Below are 19,220 nucleotides of genomic sequence, written 5' to 3'. Positions count from 1 at the left end.
AATCAGAAAATATTCTCCAATGTTGCACCTGGCGAAAGATTTACTTGATGGAGAATTCCCACCAGTTTACTTTCATTGAGAAAGCTGCAGTATCTTCACAATGAAGACATTTCTTCATGCTATCAGCCCCAAAACAGGAAAGGACAGGAGTCTGAAAATAATGCCAGTTTTAGGAAATCATCCAGGCAAGGAACAAGCTTGACATCTCGAGTTTGAGGCAGAATGCATCCCTTGAAAGAAAGCCAACTTTCTTTGCAGACGGAAACCAAGAAAATCCCCTGTACAATGCCAGGAGCTGAGAGCAGATGCCAGCATCAGAAATGCAGCTATGAAGAAAATATATAGAAGATTGCTTACTATTGTCAGCACAGACTTTGCAGCAGCAGAAGGGCATGATCATAGGTTGTGCTACAGATCCGACACAAGGGATGAAAAGGCTGCCAGCAGTGCGACATGTGAAGACCACAATGATGAAGCTGAGTATGAGATGGCTCAGTCATTCATACAATGAGGTGTTCCTGTTTGTCAGGAATGAGCTTTTCACCAACCCCCAGGTGATAGTAATGGCAGATCTCACGTTTTAACTGGTTAAGGCCCTGTCACACGTTGACGTTTTTGCCAGCGTATGGCAACGTATCAAAATGTATGTAAAACGCTGGCGTACGCTGAATTATTGATGTTTTTTTAAGTTTTGGGCGTATAATAACGTGTTGGACGTATGCATAACATATTAGTAACGTAAACAGAACGTTTCAATCGTATATAGATAACTTATACCAACGATTGCTGAGTGTGTTGTTGGCGTTCACAACCTATGCCCAACGATAGTCTAACTTATGCATAGCGCGGCAGCGTATCGCCGACGATCACGTGGCGTAGCCTATTAAAAGGCTGCGGCTCGATGATTCAAATCGTAACCGCACTAGACATCGAAGTGTGAAGCCGCTGTCACACCTTGACGTTTTAGCCAGCGTATGCCGACGTATGAAAAATTTGCCGAACCAACCTGGCACACGTCGAATACGTTATGGGTAAGTTTTGTATACGTTAAGAGCACGCTGGCAGACATCGTAGTACGTCGAAATTTTCAGCATGTTGAAAATTTCTCTATGTACTCGGCGTATGACACATGTTCCGCATATGCTGGCATAAGTTGTAGGCACGTTACGCGATCGTTGACGCACGTCGACACGTTACTTGTACGTTACTCATGAGTTGAAACGCGTCGACGTAATGGTTAGCGTCAGTGTTCCAGACTCCCTGGTTTTTTTTTTTCTTCTCTTCTTCGGTATGATTGTGATGTTGACACTTCGATTTCTATTGCGGACATGTTTCGACTTATGACTAACTTACAAGTAACGTGTGTCGACATGGGTCAACTACCGTGTGACGTGCCGACAACACGTTACTCATAGGTTAGAAATAAGTTTCAGGTACGCTAAACATTACCTCGACGTGTTTCGACTTTTGAGTAACTTAAAAGTAACGCATGTCGACGTGTGTCAACGATCACGTAACGTGCCTACAACTTTTGGCCAAGTGTATGCGGAACGTGTGAGTCATATGCTGGCATACGTCGAAAAATTTCAAGCATGGAAAATTTCTTACACCTCAGCGTACTGCGACGTATGCCAGCATACTACGAAAAAAGCCAGCGTACTGCGACGTATGCCAGCGTACTACGAAAAAAGCCAGCGTACTACGATGTATGCCAGCATGCTCCTAATGTATACAAACTTACCCATAACGTTTTCGACGTGTGCCAGTGTTTTAGCCAAATTTTGCATACATCAGGCATACGCTGGCTAAATCGTCAAGGTGTGACAGGGCCTTTACATCGATGAAATCTCTTGTCACTGAGCAGGTTAAGGACTCCTTGAAGAAGCACCTCCGCCGAAGGCTGTAAAGTGAGTTTGGTGAAGCCCGAGACATCTTCGCCAGTGTAAAAGGGAAAACTTCTCTCGACAACTTGTCAATAGCTGAACTTGCCAAGGCCTACCAGATACTGAAAGCGGAGCTGCAGACCCTGAACTCTCTCACTGCAGAAGATGTTATAGCAAAGGCAGCCCTTCAGGTGAGGGCAGACATCAGAAAGCAAGATTTTCCCCAGGCCTTGCCACCACTGGTAGCGGAAGCAGAGGAGAGTGGAACCATCATCCCAGAATCTGTCGCCCTCTTTCTATATTTGCTGATAGGTACCAAGGACAATGACAATGCATCCCCAAAGAGGTCAACGTCTTAAAAGCTCAATTTGTCATGATTTGATGTATGCTATCACTCATGGAAAGACAAAGCTACTCGAACACATCATTCTGCCATTTGCAGTCAAGTCTCAGACTGGGAATGTATGAACCGACGTGATGTCACAGTCCTTCAGGACGAGATTGGCTATCTACCCACCATCAATGCTCCTGCAACACAAATGTCAACTGCCAACAAAGTGCTGAATCTCACTCACCATAATGCAATGTTTCGAGCTGCCCATGATCGTATGTGTCTTTGACGAGGCATTGTATGCAAAGGCTGCTGAGATAATGTGGAAACATTCTGAGAACTAAATTTCTCCTGGCAGTGGGTACATTAAACAGCTGATGACCATTGCTGAGAGGTAGCTTAGTAGTGGTAATCATACCAAAATGTATGCCATGGACAGAGACTAATGAAAAAAAATTTTAGTTAGACTTTGCCCCCCGAGATGGTACCAATAACTGAAATTTCTGATTCTGGCCCATGGACGATACTGACTTGTGTAGGAGTAGTAGTGTTGATGTCCATGAAGCAAAATTGCATTGTGGGGTGGGGAAGCCATTTAAATCGCTGTTTTATTTTATTTTTATGCTTCCACAGCTAAAGGCACGAGAAGCATTGTTTTTTGATTGTCCATCTGCTGTGCGTCCTTGCATGCGGAGCAGATATTCGTTCATTCGATAACGTGTGAATCGCTGAAGGGATTTTGACCAAACTTGGTGGAAGTTTGTACTATGATGCAAAGATGAACTGATTAGAATTTGGGTGTGAAACGTCATATGTGAACTTTGGCGAAGGAGTAGCCATTGATGCTTTCGCATCAAATTATATTTTCTGGCTTGTTGTGCATTACTTCCTCATTACCTTGACAAATGAGCGAGGCTTTATGAAGTGAAGAATGATTTTTACCAGCGTTTTGCCAAAAGGGAAAGTGAAAATCTCTGATATATGTATACAGTAATTCCCCGCTATATCGCGGTTCACCTAGCATGCCCCCTGTTCATCGCGGGTTTTCCCTTGGAACCTAACTAATTTTTTCTGCGGATTCCCCCGGTATATCGCGGTAATAATATATATATATATATATATATATATATATATATATATATATATATATATATATATATATAATATAAATTATTTAAGCAATAAATTATAACGCGTGGCACTCGACCAGTCACACAACGCACAAGACAAAGTTTTGCTTGTGAACTTCGAATATTTTCTACGTTTTTTCTCCAAGCCCTACGATGCCGCCCAAACGCCCTGCACCTTCTAAGGCTTCTGGCAAGGAACCGAAGCGCCAGAGGAAGGTCCTGATGCTCTAGGAGAAGGTTAAGGTGCTTGATATGCTTCGGGAAGGAAAAAGGTTTGCCGCGGTTGGACGAGCACTGCCAAACCGACCAGACCAGACGAGTTGATCTCCGGCACCTTGAACCCGATCACTGCCAAGGCGACCAGACCACACGAGTCGATCTCCGGCACCTCAAGCCCGATCACTGCCAAGCCGACCAGACCAGACGAGTCTATCTCCGGCACCTCGAACCCGATCATTGCCAAGCCGACCAGACCAGACGAGTTTTTTTTTTTTTTTTTTTTTTTTTTTTTTGGGAGGCATCCATTCATCGTGGATTTTCACTTCTCGCGGGGGGGGGGGTTGGAACATAACCCCCGCGATAAACGAGGGATGACTATACTTTTTTTTCTGCTGTGATCTTTCCCATGATCTTGAAGATTGTTGGGTGCCATGTTGATGTTTCCATCCCATAACCTTTTCAGTAATGGTTGCATGAGCTGAACTAGAGTTCATAGAACACCTTGTCCCACGCAGTCTTGAGGAAAAACAAAACAAAAAATAAACATGGGAAGGGTTATTTCTCCTCTTTTTTTTTTTTTAAATTTTTTTTATTTTTGACAAAATTAGCTCATGTTGCATCACTGGGCACCATCATTTTGTCTGAATCTTGATGTTTGTACCCAAACGCTGAGAGCAAGAGCATGAGTGGTGTATTTGATTGGTTGAGACTACAATTTTGCTAAAGTACTGTGAAACTGAAGGTTTTTGGAAGTGCAAACAAGATGATTTTTGTTCTAGATTTAGGAATATATAACTCAATTGATATAAAACAAAAGTTTTAAAGACTGTAGAAAAACAAACAACTTGAAGGGCGCTCGGTAGAGCGCATACCTCCGCGAGAACATATCAGGTCCAATACATGTTTGAAATATCATGCTATCTATCGTTTTTGTCCCAATCTCTCAATGATGAAGAATCACTTCATAAATTAAATAATTCCCGCAATCAGATCTTCACCAAAATCGATTCAATTTGCCATTGTCACACACCCAACCTGTTCACCAAGTTTCATCTGAATCCGTCCAACTTTTTGAGATATCGTTTTTGGCCCTATCTCTCAATGGTGAAGAATCACTTAAAATTCTCGTAGCTGGATCTTCACCAAAATCAAATAATTTATTCCTTGTCACACACCCAACCTGCCCACCAAATTTCATCCGGATGTGTCCACAACTTTTTGAGATGTCCTGCACACACACAGACAGACAGACAGACAGGGGTGAAAACATAACCTCCTTCCACCTTCAGTGGTGGAGGTTAAAAAAAAAATATTCAATTGCAAGTTTACCGCTGTTGATGCGTTTGGGATATGGTATTTTAACACGTTAAATTAGTTCTTCTTACCTGTTTGTATCCTTTGACGTCCCTAAAACAGTAAGTTTCTTCTTTGGAATGATTTTCAATTATTTTTGACACACAGAAGTAATTGTTTTACCCCACTTTGTGCAGGATGAGACCCCTCAATTTTTCCAGTACTGCTAAACTGCAGGTTTTGTGTTTGAGTGTTCAAAATATGAATTACAATTGATAGAGGAACAACTTGATTTATCAATGAAGTAGTTCCTCTTTAATCCTCCATCATGGACTGACTGGCATAAAGACAGTGAACCAATTGTTTGTGACACAAATGGAGCGTAACCAGCAATAACTTGTCCAACTCCCTGTGCTTGGCTTTTCAATGGAGTATTCACTTTGGAGAACATTTGTATAACGGTGTTTGTTTTCTAAAAAAAAAAAAATATATATATATATATCTTTTTCAGCAGGAGTTTTTTTTTTTTTGCAGCAATTTTTTCAGCAATGTCTTAATTTGTGCATAGTTTGTGTGATTATTTAATTTATTATTTGTTTTCTTTCAAATATGTATTGTTGTGTTAATTTCACTCATGTTCTCTCAATAATGGTGTCTTGTTGACCACAGATTGATTGCTTCAACCCAATGCACCACCAGAGATTGTGTGTTCTCTTCAGCAGTTACTCGATCTACTCAAACAATGCTCCCACTCCCTGTGTGAGCCCATGGTATGTTGCTGTTTTTTCAGCAATTTGAATTTCCTCATTTCATTTGTAAGGAAAAGCTGGTAGGATGGAATAGAGCAGTGTTTTTCAGCCGGATTTACCAGACGACTCACCCGTCCTGGCATTTGCTTGCCACGCCCCCCCCCCCCCCCCGTATATCTCCTACAAGTGTTAAAAAAAATGACAGGAATAGTGATTTTGAAGAAAACTCGTTAAACTGTGTTTATTCATGTTGGGGGAGTGGGGTGGGGGTGGGGGTGGCTTAAACCAGGTGTGGAAAACTGGCCTGGGCCCATTGTGCTAACCCTGACTGCAAGAGTAACAAAAAAAACCTGGAACCTGGGCCATTTTTATTTCCTTTTTGCACATATGTCTATTCAGGGACGAGTCTTACTCATTGAACATTGTAGCTTGCACTCGACATCGATCGGCCTGTTTCTGCCTTCAGTTTTGATCGCTACTAAGATTGAGAATGCAAGTTCACATCGGTAAGTCGTTCGGAACATCACTAGGGCTTGTGTAACTACTTAGCACAGACAACTTGCAACCCCCTCCCCCTCCCCCACTCCCGGAAATCCACTCACAACCCCTTTGGGGGGTTCACGACCCACCGTTTGAAAAACACTGACTTAGAGGTACGCAAACCGGCCTTTAAGCTGTCTAGCCTCGGTTTTAATCCCGACGGAGCTATAAATTGTGATCCTGGTGTTTCACAAGCAGGTTGATTGATCTATGTGTGTGCCGTCCCTCGGAAGGACGTTAAAATGGTCGTCCTGTCTGCCACCATTAGTTGGTGCTCGTTAAAAATCTCATGGTGTTCTTTGCAAAGAGTAGATGAGCTATTGTCAGCACCATGAACAAATTCCAAATTCTGTCCTGATCTACAGCAGGCACTGCATCAGGGGCACAGCTGCACCCCGGCCAATGATAAAGCCCTGCAGCCTTGTGCTGTATCTGAAAGAAGATTGTTAAAGGCCCGGTCACACCTTGACGTTTTAGCCAGCAATGGCAACGTATTAAAATGTATGTAAAACGCTGGCTTACGTTGAACTTTTGATGTTTTTTTTAAAGATTCGGACGTATTTATAACGACTTGGTCTTATGCATAACGTATAAGTAATGGACACAGAACGTTTCGTTGTGTTATAGCTAACTTATACCAACGAATGCTGAACCTGTTGTCGGCGTTCACAACCTACGCCCAACGATAGTCTAACTTATGCATAGCGCGTTGCACGCATCGCCGACGATGACGTGACGTAGGTTATGAAAAGGCTGCCGCACAACGATTCAAATCATAACCGCCGCAGAAATGGAAGTGTTAACATCGCAGTCACACCTTGGCGATCTTGCCAGCGTATGCCGACCTCTGAAAAATGCGTCTAAAATGCTGGCGCACGTCGAATACGGTATGGGTAAGTTTGGTATACGTGAATAGAACGCTAAAGTACGCTATCATACGTCGTATTAAGTGGAGTACGTCTTGTAATTTTAAACATGTTGAAAATTTTACGACGTACTTGCCGTATGACACACGCCGCATGCGATGGGAATAAGTTGTACGCACGTTACGCGATCGTTGACACACATCGACACACGTTATTTGTAAGGTGCTCATAAGTCGAAACACGTCAAGGTAATGGTTAGCGTCAGTGTTCCAGACTCCCGGGTTTTTTTTTTTTCTTCGGTATGATGGTGTTCAGTGTACAGTGTGGTTATGATTTAAATTGTTGAGCGGCAGCCTATTGATTATATTATATTATAACCACACGAGAAATTGAAGTGTCAAAATCACCATCATACCGAAGGAAGGAAGAAAAAAAAAAATTAAAAAAAAAAAACCAGGGAGTCTGGAACACTGACGCTAACCATTACCTTGATGTGTTTCGACTTATAAGTACCTTACAAGTAACGTGTGTCGATGTGTGTCACCGATCGCGTAACGTGAGTACAACACATAACTCATAGGTTAGAAATAACTCTTGGGTACGCTAAACATTACCTCGACGTGTTTCGACTTATGAGTAACTTACAAGTAACTGTCGACGTATGTTAACAATCGCGTGATGTGCCTACAACTAATGGCCAGCGTTATGCGGAACGTGTGAGTCATACGCTGGCATAAGTCTTAAAATTTCAAGCATGGAAAATTTGAGGACAACCGAAAAGTACAACGTTTAAAGCCAGCATACAACGACGTATGTCAGTGTTTTTCAGCGTGCTCTCAATGTTATCAAAACGTACCCATAATGTATTCGACGTGTACCAGCGTTTTAGACAAATTTTCCAAAAATCTGCATAAGCTGGCTAAAACGTCAAGGTGTGACTGGGCCTTAAGGAGCCAGCTTATTTCAAAACTAAACTAAACTCAATGGTAAAATTAACTTTGAATTTCCATGTCTTGTCCACAGTTGTTCGAAATTTGTCAGTGACCACTTGTGTGTCAGCCTGTCTGTGCCAACAAACCCAAGGCCGTGAATGGTTCTGTTGAATCACCATGTCACTTTGATCATTCAGAGTCCTGTGAGGATGGGGGAATCTGTAATTTTTTTTTTCATTAATAAATGGACATTTGCAGGATTCAGAATTATGACTGGATTATTTAATGAACTCTTTATTTTATCCTAGGTTGGTCACCATGGAGTTTTATGGAAGAAATGACATCACATTGGGCATGTTTTTGGAAAGATACTGTTTCAGGTACAAGTTAGTCAATTACTGTGAAACTGAATGGTTGACAATATTAAGTGTTTTTTTTTATCTTATATATTTTATCCGAGTTTGTGGTTTCGTGTCGCGCTATCTTCGACTTTGTTCTGCGCTCGAGTAACGTGATATTCAGCTTGCATTATCTCAAAGACCATATGAGGTGCATGGTACAAAAAAAGGTAAATAAAATGGTTCTGAAACGGTGAAATCGTATTCCACTTACTGCATTAAAGTAAAATTACTGCTGATACTCTGCATCATTTCCTTTCTCAAACACACCCACCCCAACATGTCACGCAGAGCGCGGGTTATGCTAGTTTATTTTTTATTTTTCAGGAACAAAGGCAGGGGAAGTTTTGGTGAGGGAATTAAGCCAGGTTACTAATGTCATTGCCTAATAGGTAGTGTGCTGCTGCCATTGGGACAGGGTTGTGGATGGGGGAGTGGGAGTTGGTGCAATAGATTACACAGTATCTGGTATACATTGCATTACCCTGTATTTTTAAATAGTCATCAAATTATTATTTTGTGTTCAAAGTGTGGAACTTCTAAAGGCTCTGTAATAGTTATATTGCTTTGAATAAGTAGAATTTGTGTGCAAGGAAATTGGAAATGGGAGGAAGCCATTTTCCCTATCAGGCCTGTGTTTCATCTCCATCCCATCAATTCAATCTCTCATTCTTTTTTGTAGTCTATGATACCAACCTGATCTTTACCATTTACCTAATGGAAGGAGCAGTGAGGAGGAGAATGGGGTGGCAGCCACAGGGACATCGCCGGGGTGTTTTATTATTGGGGATGAGAAGGTTGTAGGATGAGGAAATAAAAAGAAAAATACAGGCTTTCTTGGTGTCTGATCACCTTTCCTGCCATCCCAACTCTGATGGCCATCATCTTTCTGACCATGGAATGCTCAAAACAAACCAGTTTTGTAATGATTGTGTAATTAAGGTGGTGAACTGCTTCATATCAGTATCTTCTCCCACATCTCCTTCATACTTGCGTTCCCTTCTGCCTGCAACACCCATTCCTGGTCTCCCCTGCCTCTACCGCACACCTGACCTGGGTCCCACACCCCTGCTCTGCATCCTTTGCCACGCCCTTGCTCTGCGTCCACCCACTCCTGTGCTCCAGGTTCCACAACCTTGCTCCGGGTCGGTGACCTTCGTCTTTCACCACCTCTCTTCTGGTCTTGCACTGTATGTTCTTGCCATGTTATGTTATCCCTCTAGGTTTCTACAAGGTACACAATCTTTCAATAACCCACTTTTGGTGAAATTTCAAAAAGTTTCTCTCACCTGTAAAACCAACTTTCTCATTCTGTTCAACCTCATTCATCCCTCCCAGGCTTACTGATGGCTGTTCACTTCCACCACAGGTCATACCTATCCAAGCTCATGATCCTTTACTTTTATCCACCCCAACCACCCCTCCCCAATCCCACCTCTTTTTTTCAGGTTATAGTGTTTTTCTCCAACCCTCCTTCCACCCCATCCCCCCTTTTTGTGCCTCCGCAAACGAAGCTGCCGGAGGCATTTTGTTTTTGGCTTGTACGTCCTGCTGTCCATCCGTTTGTCTATGATAGGTTTTCGTTACTGCGATAACTTAAGAATGTCTGAAGAGATCCAAGTCAAACTTGGTACATGTATGTATAATAATGCAAAGATGAACTGATTATATCAAGAGGTCAGAGGCCATGTCAGATAAAAATGTGATACTTGAGAACTGCTGAAGGGATTTAAATCAAACTTGGTACAAGTATTATAATGATGTAATCATGTCGGCAAAGTGACGGCGAGATTAAAAAAAAACAGCCCTTCCAACAAAGATAACTGCTTTTGATTAATTTGGAAACTGCATATAAACAAGCTTCGAATATTTGAACAGACTTGTGCATAGATAAATGTCTAATTTGTGTGACCGTGATTAAAGCCGGTGGGGGAGTGGCGGTGGGGAGGAGGGGGGGGTTCAGAAAGCTCAGAAAGTCAGTGAGGTTATATTAAAAAATAAAAAATATTAAAATCAGAATTGTGAAAAGGTGAGTAAGACATCAGGAGTTGGATTGGGAAAGGCCAAAGACAGATTAAAGTGGGCCTGTGTTACATTCTGTAATCCTTCAGTCTTTTTATTTATATATTTAAATCACCTCTGGGGGTTCAGCCACTTGTGGCTTTCCAACAGCCCGATTATTCAAGCTCTCCAATTTGCTGTAAATTAGTAAGGAGACTGTATAAAGTTGTATTTGCTGGTTGTCCCCTCGCCTCACTCAACTCGTGCCTGCTTGACCGTAATTTTTAGATGGAGCATAGCTGTGTATTTAAATTATGTTTAGTTTTCCTGTGCATCCTGACTTTTGTGTAGAAGGAAAAAAAAAAAAAAAAAAAAAAAAAAAAAAAAAAGCGAGGACTATTAACCCTATGTCAGTAAGAATGTTCCACAAGTGCATTTTTATTCATTCTTTCAAATCATGTTTCCCATCCCTTCCCCTGGCCCATTTACACGTTATCTCAGACCTTCATATCAGTGTCCAAGCCTGTGCTGTGACACGCCAATGGTGCAACATGTCCGTCGCTTCGTGCATGGTGATGCATGCCTGCAGATTTTGCTGAAAGAGCTCGAGTCTCCAGTACCTGGCTATCAGCACACGCTGCTCACCTGGGCTTGGTGTAGACGCTGTCAGCAGGTACCTTTCTGTGGGAAATGCGCATCATGCAATTATTGATGCACTCTCACCTCTTCACCCAGTAAATGTCTCTCATAAGTTGGTTGGTTGACTCTTGGCTTCACGATCTCTTGCTTTCCAGACGACCCCAGTTGTACCACTGTCCACGGATTCTTGGTCTATATCTTTTGCCAAGTACATGGAGTTGCGCTTCTATGGCTATCAGTACACTCGCAGGGCCAGTGTGGAACCTTGCACCCATTCCATCCAGCAGGACTACCATCATTATTTCTCATACAACCAAACGGTGGCATCATTCAGGTTGGTCCTTATGATCAGTACATTTAATGTCCCTGCATAACCCTCATGGTTGTGATTTTGATTTCAGGAGCAAGAGATGTAACACCAAGTTAAGGAATTGCATCAAGTTGGCATTCTTCTTAAAAAAACGAAGGAAAGGTTTTAGAATGTCAAAGGTGAAAATATCACTCTTTTAGACTGCAGAGCAAGTTGCAGTTCAGTTTTGTTTTGCATTTTCTTTGTCACTTACACCATTTGCAATGCAAGTAGTAACGCAGGATGCATCCGTGCGATGTACGCAGCCTCTCTCAGGTACAACTACAGGAGGTCATTCTACCTCCACTCACGATCCAACTCGAACTGCATTGTGCACCTTTCCCGGAATTGCTGCAAGATTTGAAGTACTTCAGCATGCAGTGAGTGGATGTTTATTTATTTATTTGTACGTACATACCACTGGGGAAGGGTCAAGCTCAAAATCCAAGAGGGCCCCTGGGTGGAAAAGCGCAGAAAGAGGGTGGGAAAATATAATCAGGATAAAAATGCCACAGATGATGAACCCACTAAAATAAATATGGATGTGAGAGGGTTCGAGCAACTTTGTAGGCAAATAATGAGCCTTTCAGATTGTACCAACAGTGCAAACTAGTGGCTTCAGTCGTGAACTGGCAGAGAATGGGACCAGAGATTGTCAGATGAGACGGCCTCCAAGGGTGCAACACCCCAATTTGGGCCTTTAGCTTTGTGGCCCAGCAAGCCTTTGGGAACTCTGATTCAAACGGTACTGTCCGACAGGCACTGCAAAACCATGAATGCAACTTGATTCCTGTTTGCTCAATAACGAGTTTGTTACCTCAGAAGGTGAATGTGGATGGAGGTTATTATATGTTTTCACCCTTGTTTGTCTGTTAGCAGGATATCTCAAAAAGCTATGAATGGATTCAGACGAAACTTTGTGGATAGTTTGGGTGTGTGAAAAGGACAAATTGATTTGATTTTGGTGATCTGAATTCGGGCATGAGAGGTTTTCTTTAAAATAATTTTTTTTTTTATGTCTAAGTGATTCATTCATTATTCATTCATTATCCCTGTGTCGTAAGAGGCGACCAGGGCTGCGTCAGGAAGGGCATCCGGCGTAAAACATGTGCCAAATCACTATGCGGATCATACGGATGATCCGCTGTGGCGACCCCGAACGGGAGCAGCCGAAAGAAGAAGAAGAAGAAGAAGAAGAAGAAGAGTCTAAGTGATTCATTACCATTGAGAGTGGGGCTAAAGGTGAAAAGTTGTGGATGAGTTGGTTCGGTGACGAGAACAAGTGGTTTAGATTTTGGTTCAAATCCGGTCTATCGGTGCGATACAAATTGTGAACTGTTCAGCTTGGCGGAGAGGGTATGCGCTGCACTGAGTGCCGTTCTCGTTTTCTTCTGTGGTGATTTCCTAGTTTAGTGAATACTTTTGTGCAATTTGCTGCAGGGTGCAGCAGGTGTACACAGCTGTTGATGAAAGGCTCGTCTCCCTAAAAACTGAGACCTTCAACAAGACCCGTGAGGAGAAGATGGAGGACCTGATTGCTCAAAAGGAGGTAACATGTAGGTTTTGGTTCAACGGTGTTTGAAGTGAAAATATTGTGGCCTTTTTATTATGCGAGATGATTGCAATGTGTCTGTCTGTGTGTTTATCCACGTCCATATATTTTCACTTTAAAAATGTTTGTTTTTTTTCTCTGCAACCGCTTCTCCGATCAATATGCAACATTAAACACAGGAGGGATTCCCCATGGAGAATGTTTTTTATTGCTGCGTGGAGACCATGTCTGTGAAGGAGCCCGGATCGAGTGGAGCGGAATCCAAGGCGGGGATCAGGACCCAACGCTCTCTGCTCTCAGGGTCGCTTCATGAACTCCAAGCCTTTCACTGCAAGCACTGTACGAACTCCACGACTCTCTCACGGCAACGCTCCTCGCAACCAGCACTCCTCACAACCCTCCAAACTCCAGCGCAACCCAACAACCACGACAACGAACGACCCCCCAAGAACTCATCGCTGAGGACGGTGTCGGTAATTTTATGGACCTCCCTCAGTGGGGAGGGGCCTTGGTGAAACTGACATCACTATTTGCCCCGATTTGACGGGGCTTCCATGGCTCCGCCCTTTCTGGGTGGGGTTTCAGCCATACCGGGAAGCCCGCCCACTCCACACGTGCGGACTCGCCCAAAAAGGTACTTCACAAAGATTTTGCCTCGAAACACGAGGCTCCAGAGACTCAGGTGGACAGTGGATCGTAATGGGGGATGGGATAGTAGTTGGATGTTCGTTGGATGGTCTTAGATAGTTTGTTGGATGTAAAGATTTAATAACCTCCCGAAAAGGACATCGCAATGCACACCGTTGATTCTCCCATGAGACAAAAGGAAGGGACCTATCTCACATGTACTTAACAGAATAACTGACTCTTGGGACATCTGTATGTTTGTTTGAATGCATATGGCTTCTAGATCCATAACAATACGTTTGACGGTTCTTTACATATGTACAGTTGTGGCCAAAATATTGGCACCCTTGCACTTTTTTCAAATAACTCAATTTTCTCGCAAAATACACTACCAGTCAAAAGTTTTAGAACACCCCCATTTTTCCATGTTTACTGAAATTTAAGCAGTTCAAGTCCAGTGAATAACCTAAAATGGTACAAAGCCAAGTGGTAAACTGCCAGAGGTTTAAAAAACAAAAGTTTAGTTTACCAAAAACTGAAAAATAATGTAAATTTCAGAGTTGTTAAAAAAGGCCCTTTTCAGGGAACAAGTAATGGGTTAGCGACTGCAGCTGTTCTGCAGCAATGGAAGTAAATTATGCCTTGAAAGTTGATGCAAACAATTCCTACAGGTGTCCCAACTTTTGTTGATTAGATATAAACCCTCTGTCTGTATAAAAGCAGTGTTGGAACAGACTGTTGCTATACCCTCTGAAGCATTATTTGGACAATATTGCACTGCAGGAAGTAGTATATTGCTATCATAATGGTGAGAAAAAGACAATTAACAAAGGAAGGCAGACAGACCATTATAACCCTTAAAAGTGTAGGTCTTTCCTTTAAAGAGATTGCAAAGTAAGCCAAGGTGTCAGTGAGTACAGTTTCCTCCACCATCAAAAGGCATTTGTAAACTGGAGGAAACTCTGACAGGAACAGGTCTGGCAGACCCAAGGCCACAACACAATCAGAAGACAAGTTTCTGAGAGTCAACAGCTTGTGTGATAGGCGGCTCACAGAACAGCAGCTTCAAGCACAGCTTAACACTGGTCGAAGTAAGGAAGTCTCAGTTTCAACTGTGAAGAGAAGACTTCGAGCTGCAGGTTTGACAGGTTGATTGGCAGTAAGAAAGCCATTGCCAAGATGGCAAAATAAGAAAAAGAGGCTTGCCTGGGCCATGAAGCACCGCCAGTGGACTACTGAAAACTCGAAGAAGGTCTTATGGACCGATGAATCAAAATTTGAAATCTTCTGTTCATCACACAGGGTTTTTGTACACCGTTGAGTAGGTGAAAGGATGGTTCCTCAGTATGTGACACCAACTGTCAAACATGGAGGACGAAGTGTGATTATCTGGGGCTCTTTGCTGGATCCAGTTGGGCACTTACACAGCGTGACTGGCACCCTGAACCAAAAGGGCTATCACAGCATTTTTCAGCGCCATGCAATACCCTCTGGTCTATGCCTAGTTGGTCAGGGGTTCATCCTACAGCAAGATAACGACCAAAAACATACCTCCAGGCTACGTCAGAACTTCCTTAGAAGAAAAGAACAAGATGGTGGGCTTCAAATAATGGAATGGCCAGCACAGTCTCCAGAGTTAAACCCTATCGAGCTGGTTTGGAATGAACTGGACAGAAGGGTGAAAGCAAAGCAACCTACAAGTGCAACACATTTGTGGGAACTTCTTCAACAGTGTTGGGAAGAACTTTCCGAACAATATTTGATTTCCATTGTAGAAAGAATGCCACGAGTATGCTCGGCTGTTATATCTGCAAAAGGTGGCTACTTTGAGTCACAAATTTAGATTAAATTTTGTTCAACAAAACTATTCCATGATTTCTTTTTATCCTCCGCCATCGAAGATCGGAGGTTACTGTTTTCACCCTTTCTGTTTGTTTGTTTGTTTGTGAACAGTATTGCGGAAAAACTCCTCTACGGATTTCGACGAAACTTGGTGGGGGGATTAGGTATGGTCCATGGACCATGCCATTAGATTTTGGACTCGGTCCAAAATCCAATCTGGCCGCTGTGGCGGCCATTTTGAAAAAATATTTAAATCTTTTTTTTTGTATTTCTACATGTTTTAAGTGATTTCCAACCCCCCCCCCCCCAAAAAAAATGTTGGAGAAAAGAACGATAACTGTCAGCAATGTTGACATCATATTTAATGAATAAGATATAAGGTTCACTTGAGTGACCCAGCAGTATTGGCGGCGGAGGTTTTGCACTCGACTGCCCCCCCTCTAGTTTTATCTGCAATTGTTTATTTGTTCTATGCTTTAATTTCAGAGTACCTTGAAACATTAAACTGCTTAAATTTCAGTAAAAACTGGAAAAATGGGGGTGTTCTAAAACCCTCGACCGGAGGTGTATGTGGAAATTGACAGAAGTATTTGGTCTCCACAATACTTTATTTCACTGTTAATATTACAGAACCTTTATTTTTGATTCAGAACTTAATATATCCTTTTAAATCAGAAAATAAAAAGAAATAGCATTGAAAAAATTATTGACACCCGAGACTTAATACTTGGTATCACACACAGCCTTTAGACAAAATAACTGCAGTCAAGCGCTTCCTCCAGCCATGAATAAGCTTCCTTCACCTCTCTACTGGCAGTTTGGACTCCACTCTTCTTGTGCAAACTGTTCCAGTTCTCCCAGATTTGAAGGGTGCCTTCACCCAACTGCTATTTTCAGATCTCCCCACAGCTGTTCAATGGTATTTAGATCTGGACTCATTGCTGGCCACTTCAGAACAGTCCAGAGTTTTGTCTTGAATCATTCCTAGGTGCTTTTTGAAGTGTGGGGTCATTGTCCTGCTGCAAAACCCATGACCTTCGACGGAGACCCAGCTTTCTGACATTGGGTTGAACATTGCGCTCCAAAATGCCTTTGTAATCTCCTGATTTCATGATGCCATGCACACATTCAAGGCACCCAGTGCCACAAGCAGCACAGCAACCCCAAAATAACATTGAGCTTCCTCCATGTTTGACTGGAGGGAAGGTATTCTTTTCTTTGAAGGCTTCATTTTGTTTTATGTAAACATAGAGATGATGTGCTTTACCAAATAGCTCTAATGTGGTTTCATCTGTCCATGGGACATTCTCCCAGAAGGATTGTGGTTTGTTCAGGTGTGTTTTGGCAAACTCCAGTCAGGCTTTCTTATGTCTCTCTCTCAGCAGTGAGGTCCTCCTGGGTCTCCTACCATATAACCCCCTTTCATTGAGTTGAACCTGTTGTACGGATGGTGCGAGTTGAAACTGTCGTACCTTGTGTCTGAAGGTCAGCTTGAATCTGTTTGGCAGTTGATCGAGATGCTTTCTACACCATTCAAACAATCCTTTGCCACAATCTTCGATCAAGTTTTCTCTTGCAGCCATGTCCAGGGAGGTTGGCAACAGTGCCGTGGGCCTTAAACTTCCTGATAACATTACGTATGGTGGACAAAGGAACATCAAGGTCTCTGGAGATTGATTTGTAGCCTTAAGATTGTCCATGCCTGGCTACAATCTTCTGTCTGACCTCAGAGAATTCTTTGGTTTTCTTTTCTCCATGTTCATTGTGGTGCACTCAGTGACACAAAACGGCAGACCGACTCCTTTTCTCCTTTCAAACTGGTTGAATGACAGATTTTTATGTTGCAGGCACCTGCAACTCACCACAGGTGAGTTCAATTCCAAAGTAAAGGAGAATCACCTGCTCGAAATCTAATTATTTCTAACAACTTCTAAATGGTGCCAATAATATTGTCCAGGCCATTTTAGGATTTCTGTGTGGAATAAGATAAGATTTAGTAAATTTTTTTCAGCTTTTTTTTTGTTTTGTTCCACTGCAAACCAAACAAATGCATATGTTGTCACCAAAACTTTTTTAATTTCAACAATTTTCTGGAAGAGATGGATCATAATTTGATAAAAGTGCAAGGGTGCCAATATTTTTGGCCATGACTGTACAAACATACTTGTATGTGTACATTCAATGAGCCTCAATAATACTGTCTGTGGCAAAATTTACATGGATGACCATGCACAATGCAGGTTGGCATATATGGTTGCCTGCTTCGACCTACCTGAGACTATCCATGTCATCAATGGTCAGAACACTTGTTTCCTGTTTAAAGCAAGTACAATACAAGTGGTGCCAGGCACAACAATCCTGCCCATTTAAGGCATAAAGTTATTTTGGGGATCAAATTTAAATTTGATACATCCTTAACCTGAATGTTGATTATAAGGAATAGAATAAGGAATATTTTAGTCTTAGTTTGAAGTCAATTAAACAATTTTTGACGAAGTTATGAGCGAAAAAGATTTTGACCTTTACGTGACCTGACCTTGACCTTTGACCTCATTGGACCCAAAAATTAATGGGGTTGTCCGAGGTTCATTACCCACCTGTGGATACAATTTGACAGTGTTTGAGCCAGCCGTTTTCCCGTAAAGTTGTATTTTCGTAACCATGTTTTAGTTTTAGTGGAAAATTTCTAATTTTGACTGATGGCCATGACCCCCAAAACTTCGGACCCTACCGATCTTCACAAATATGCATTTTTCACTATAGGAATGGGTAGGATTATAAGTGACAAATAGAATAAGGTTCACGATAAGCTTAGTTTGCAGTAAATCAGATCATTTTTGACGAAGTTATGAGCGAAAAACGATTTTGATCTTTTCGTGACCTTGACCTTTGATCCAATTGGACTCAAAAGTTAATGGGGTCGTCCAAGGTTCATTGCCCACCTATGGATTAAATTTGATAGTGTTTGCTCAAGCTATTTTGCCATAAAGTTGCTAACAGACAGACAGACAAACAAACAAACCGGACGATTACAATATCCCAGAGGGAGGGGGTGGGATAATAAAATAGGACCGCCTATCCTGAAGCTCATCTGGATCAGGAGCAAAAGTCACTCAAACCCCTCACAGACCCCTTTAGACCCTGAATTTTTTTAATTCTGTGAACAAACTTTGGTACATGACGGGTGATGAAGGTTGTGGTCAAGTTTCATCGAAATTTTGTGTTTCTGAGAAAAGAGCAAATACCTATTTTGGGGGGGGGGGTCAAACCACACCCTTTAGACCCCCCCTTAATGAGCGCAGATTTTGATGCAGTCGATACTTTGGTACGTCAAGGGTGATGAAGGTTGTGGTCAACTTTCATTGAAATTGTCTAGTTTTGGAGAAGAAAACAAAGACCTATTTTGGGGGGCAACCCCCTCCCCTCCTCCCCCGTACACCCACTTGATGAGCGCAGATTTTTATGCACGTGATACACTTTGGTACATTATGGGTGATGAAGGTTGTGGTGAAGTTTCATCAAAATTGTGTGTAGTTTCAGAACCTTTTGGGGGGGGAGGGATCAACCCCCCCCCCCATATATCCCCTTAATGAGAGCAGATTTTGATGCAGTCAATGCACCTTCTTTAGGCATCAGATACAAAGCTTGTGGCCAAGTTTCATTAAAATTCTGTGTTTGGTTCAAGCGATGACTGAACTGAAGTGTTTACGGACTCACTCACTCACTCACTCACTTCCGGGCACTGCTCGATCGCATAAGCTCACCTGACTGGAGTCTGTGTGAGCTAAAAATTGGCTCTTTTTGTTTTTGCATCACTTCTTTATACACATCTTGTGGAGTGGTGATTCCCAAACTGTACACATACCTCT

General features: G+C 42.3%; 1 protein-coding gene across 1 annotated transcript in view; it reads left to right on the top strand.

The window, feature by feature from the left end:
- The window catches only part of PIKFYVE (phosphoinositide kinase, FYVE-type zinc finger containing), a 199,576-nt gene that overhangs the window by 109,640 nt on the left and 70,716 nt on the right, over positions 1 to 19,220 (top strand). Inside the window, exons 26-31 of the mRNA XM_085890455.1 lie at positions 5,526 to 5,626; positions 8,252 to 8,323; positions 10,844 to 11,015; positions 11,137 to 11,315; positions 11,597 to 11,710; positions 12,771 to 12,879. Coding sequence (XP_085746581.1) covers positions 5,526 to 5,626; positions 8,252 to 8,323; positions 10,844 to 11,015; positions 11,137 to 11,315; positions 11,597 to 11,710; positions 12,771 to 12,879 — 747 coding nt within the window. The remainder of the gene's footprint in view (positions 1 to 5,525; positions 5,627 to 8,251; positions 8,324 to 10,843; positions 11,016 to 11,136; positions 11,316 to 11,596; positions 11,711 to 12,770; positions 12,880 to 19,220) is intronic.

Source organism: Eptatretus burgeri, chromosome 8 (genome assembly GCF_056783735.1).
Source record: "Eptatretus burgeri isolate ZD-2024b chromosome 8, Ebu_testis_v1, whole genome shotgun sequence".
In the NCBI taxonomy this organism is placed as follows: Eukaryota; Metazoa; Chordata; class Myxini; order Myxiniformes; family Myxinidae; genus Eptatretus; species Eptatretus burgeri.
The sequence above is the reverse complement of the archived record's forward strand: the minus strand, read 5'-3'. Positions and strand labels throughout refer to the sequence as shown.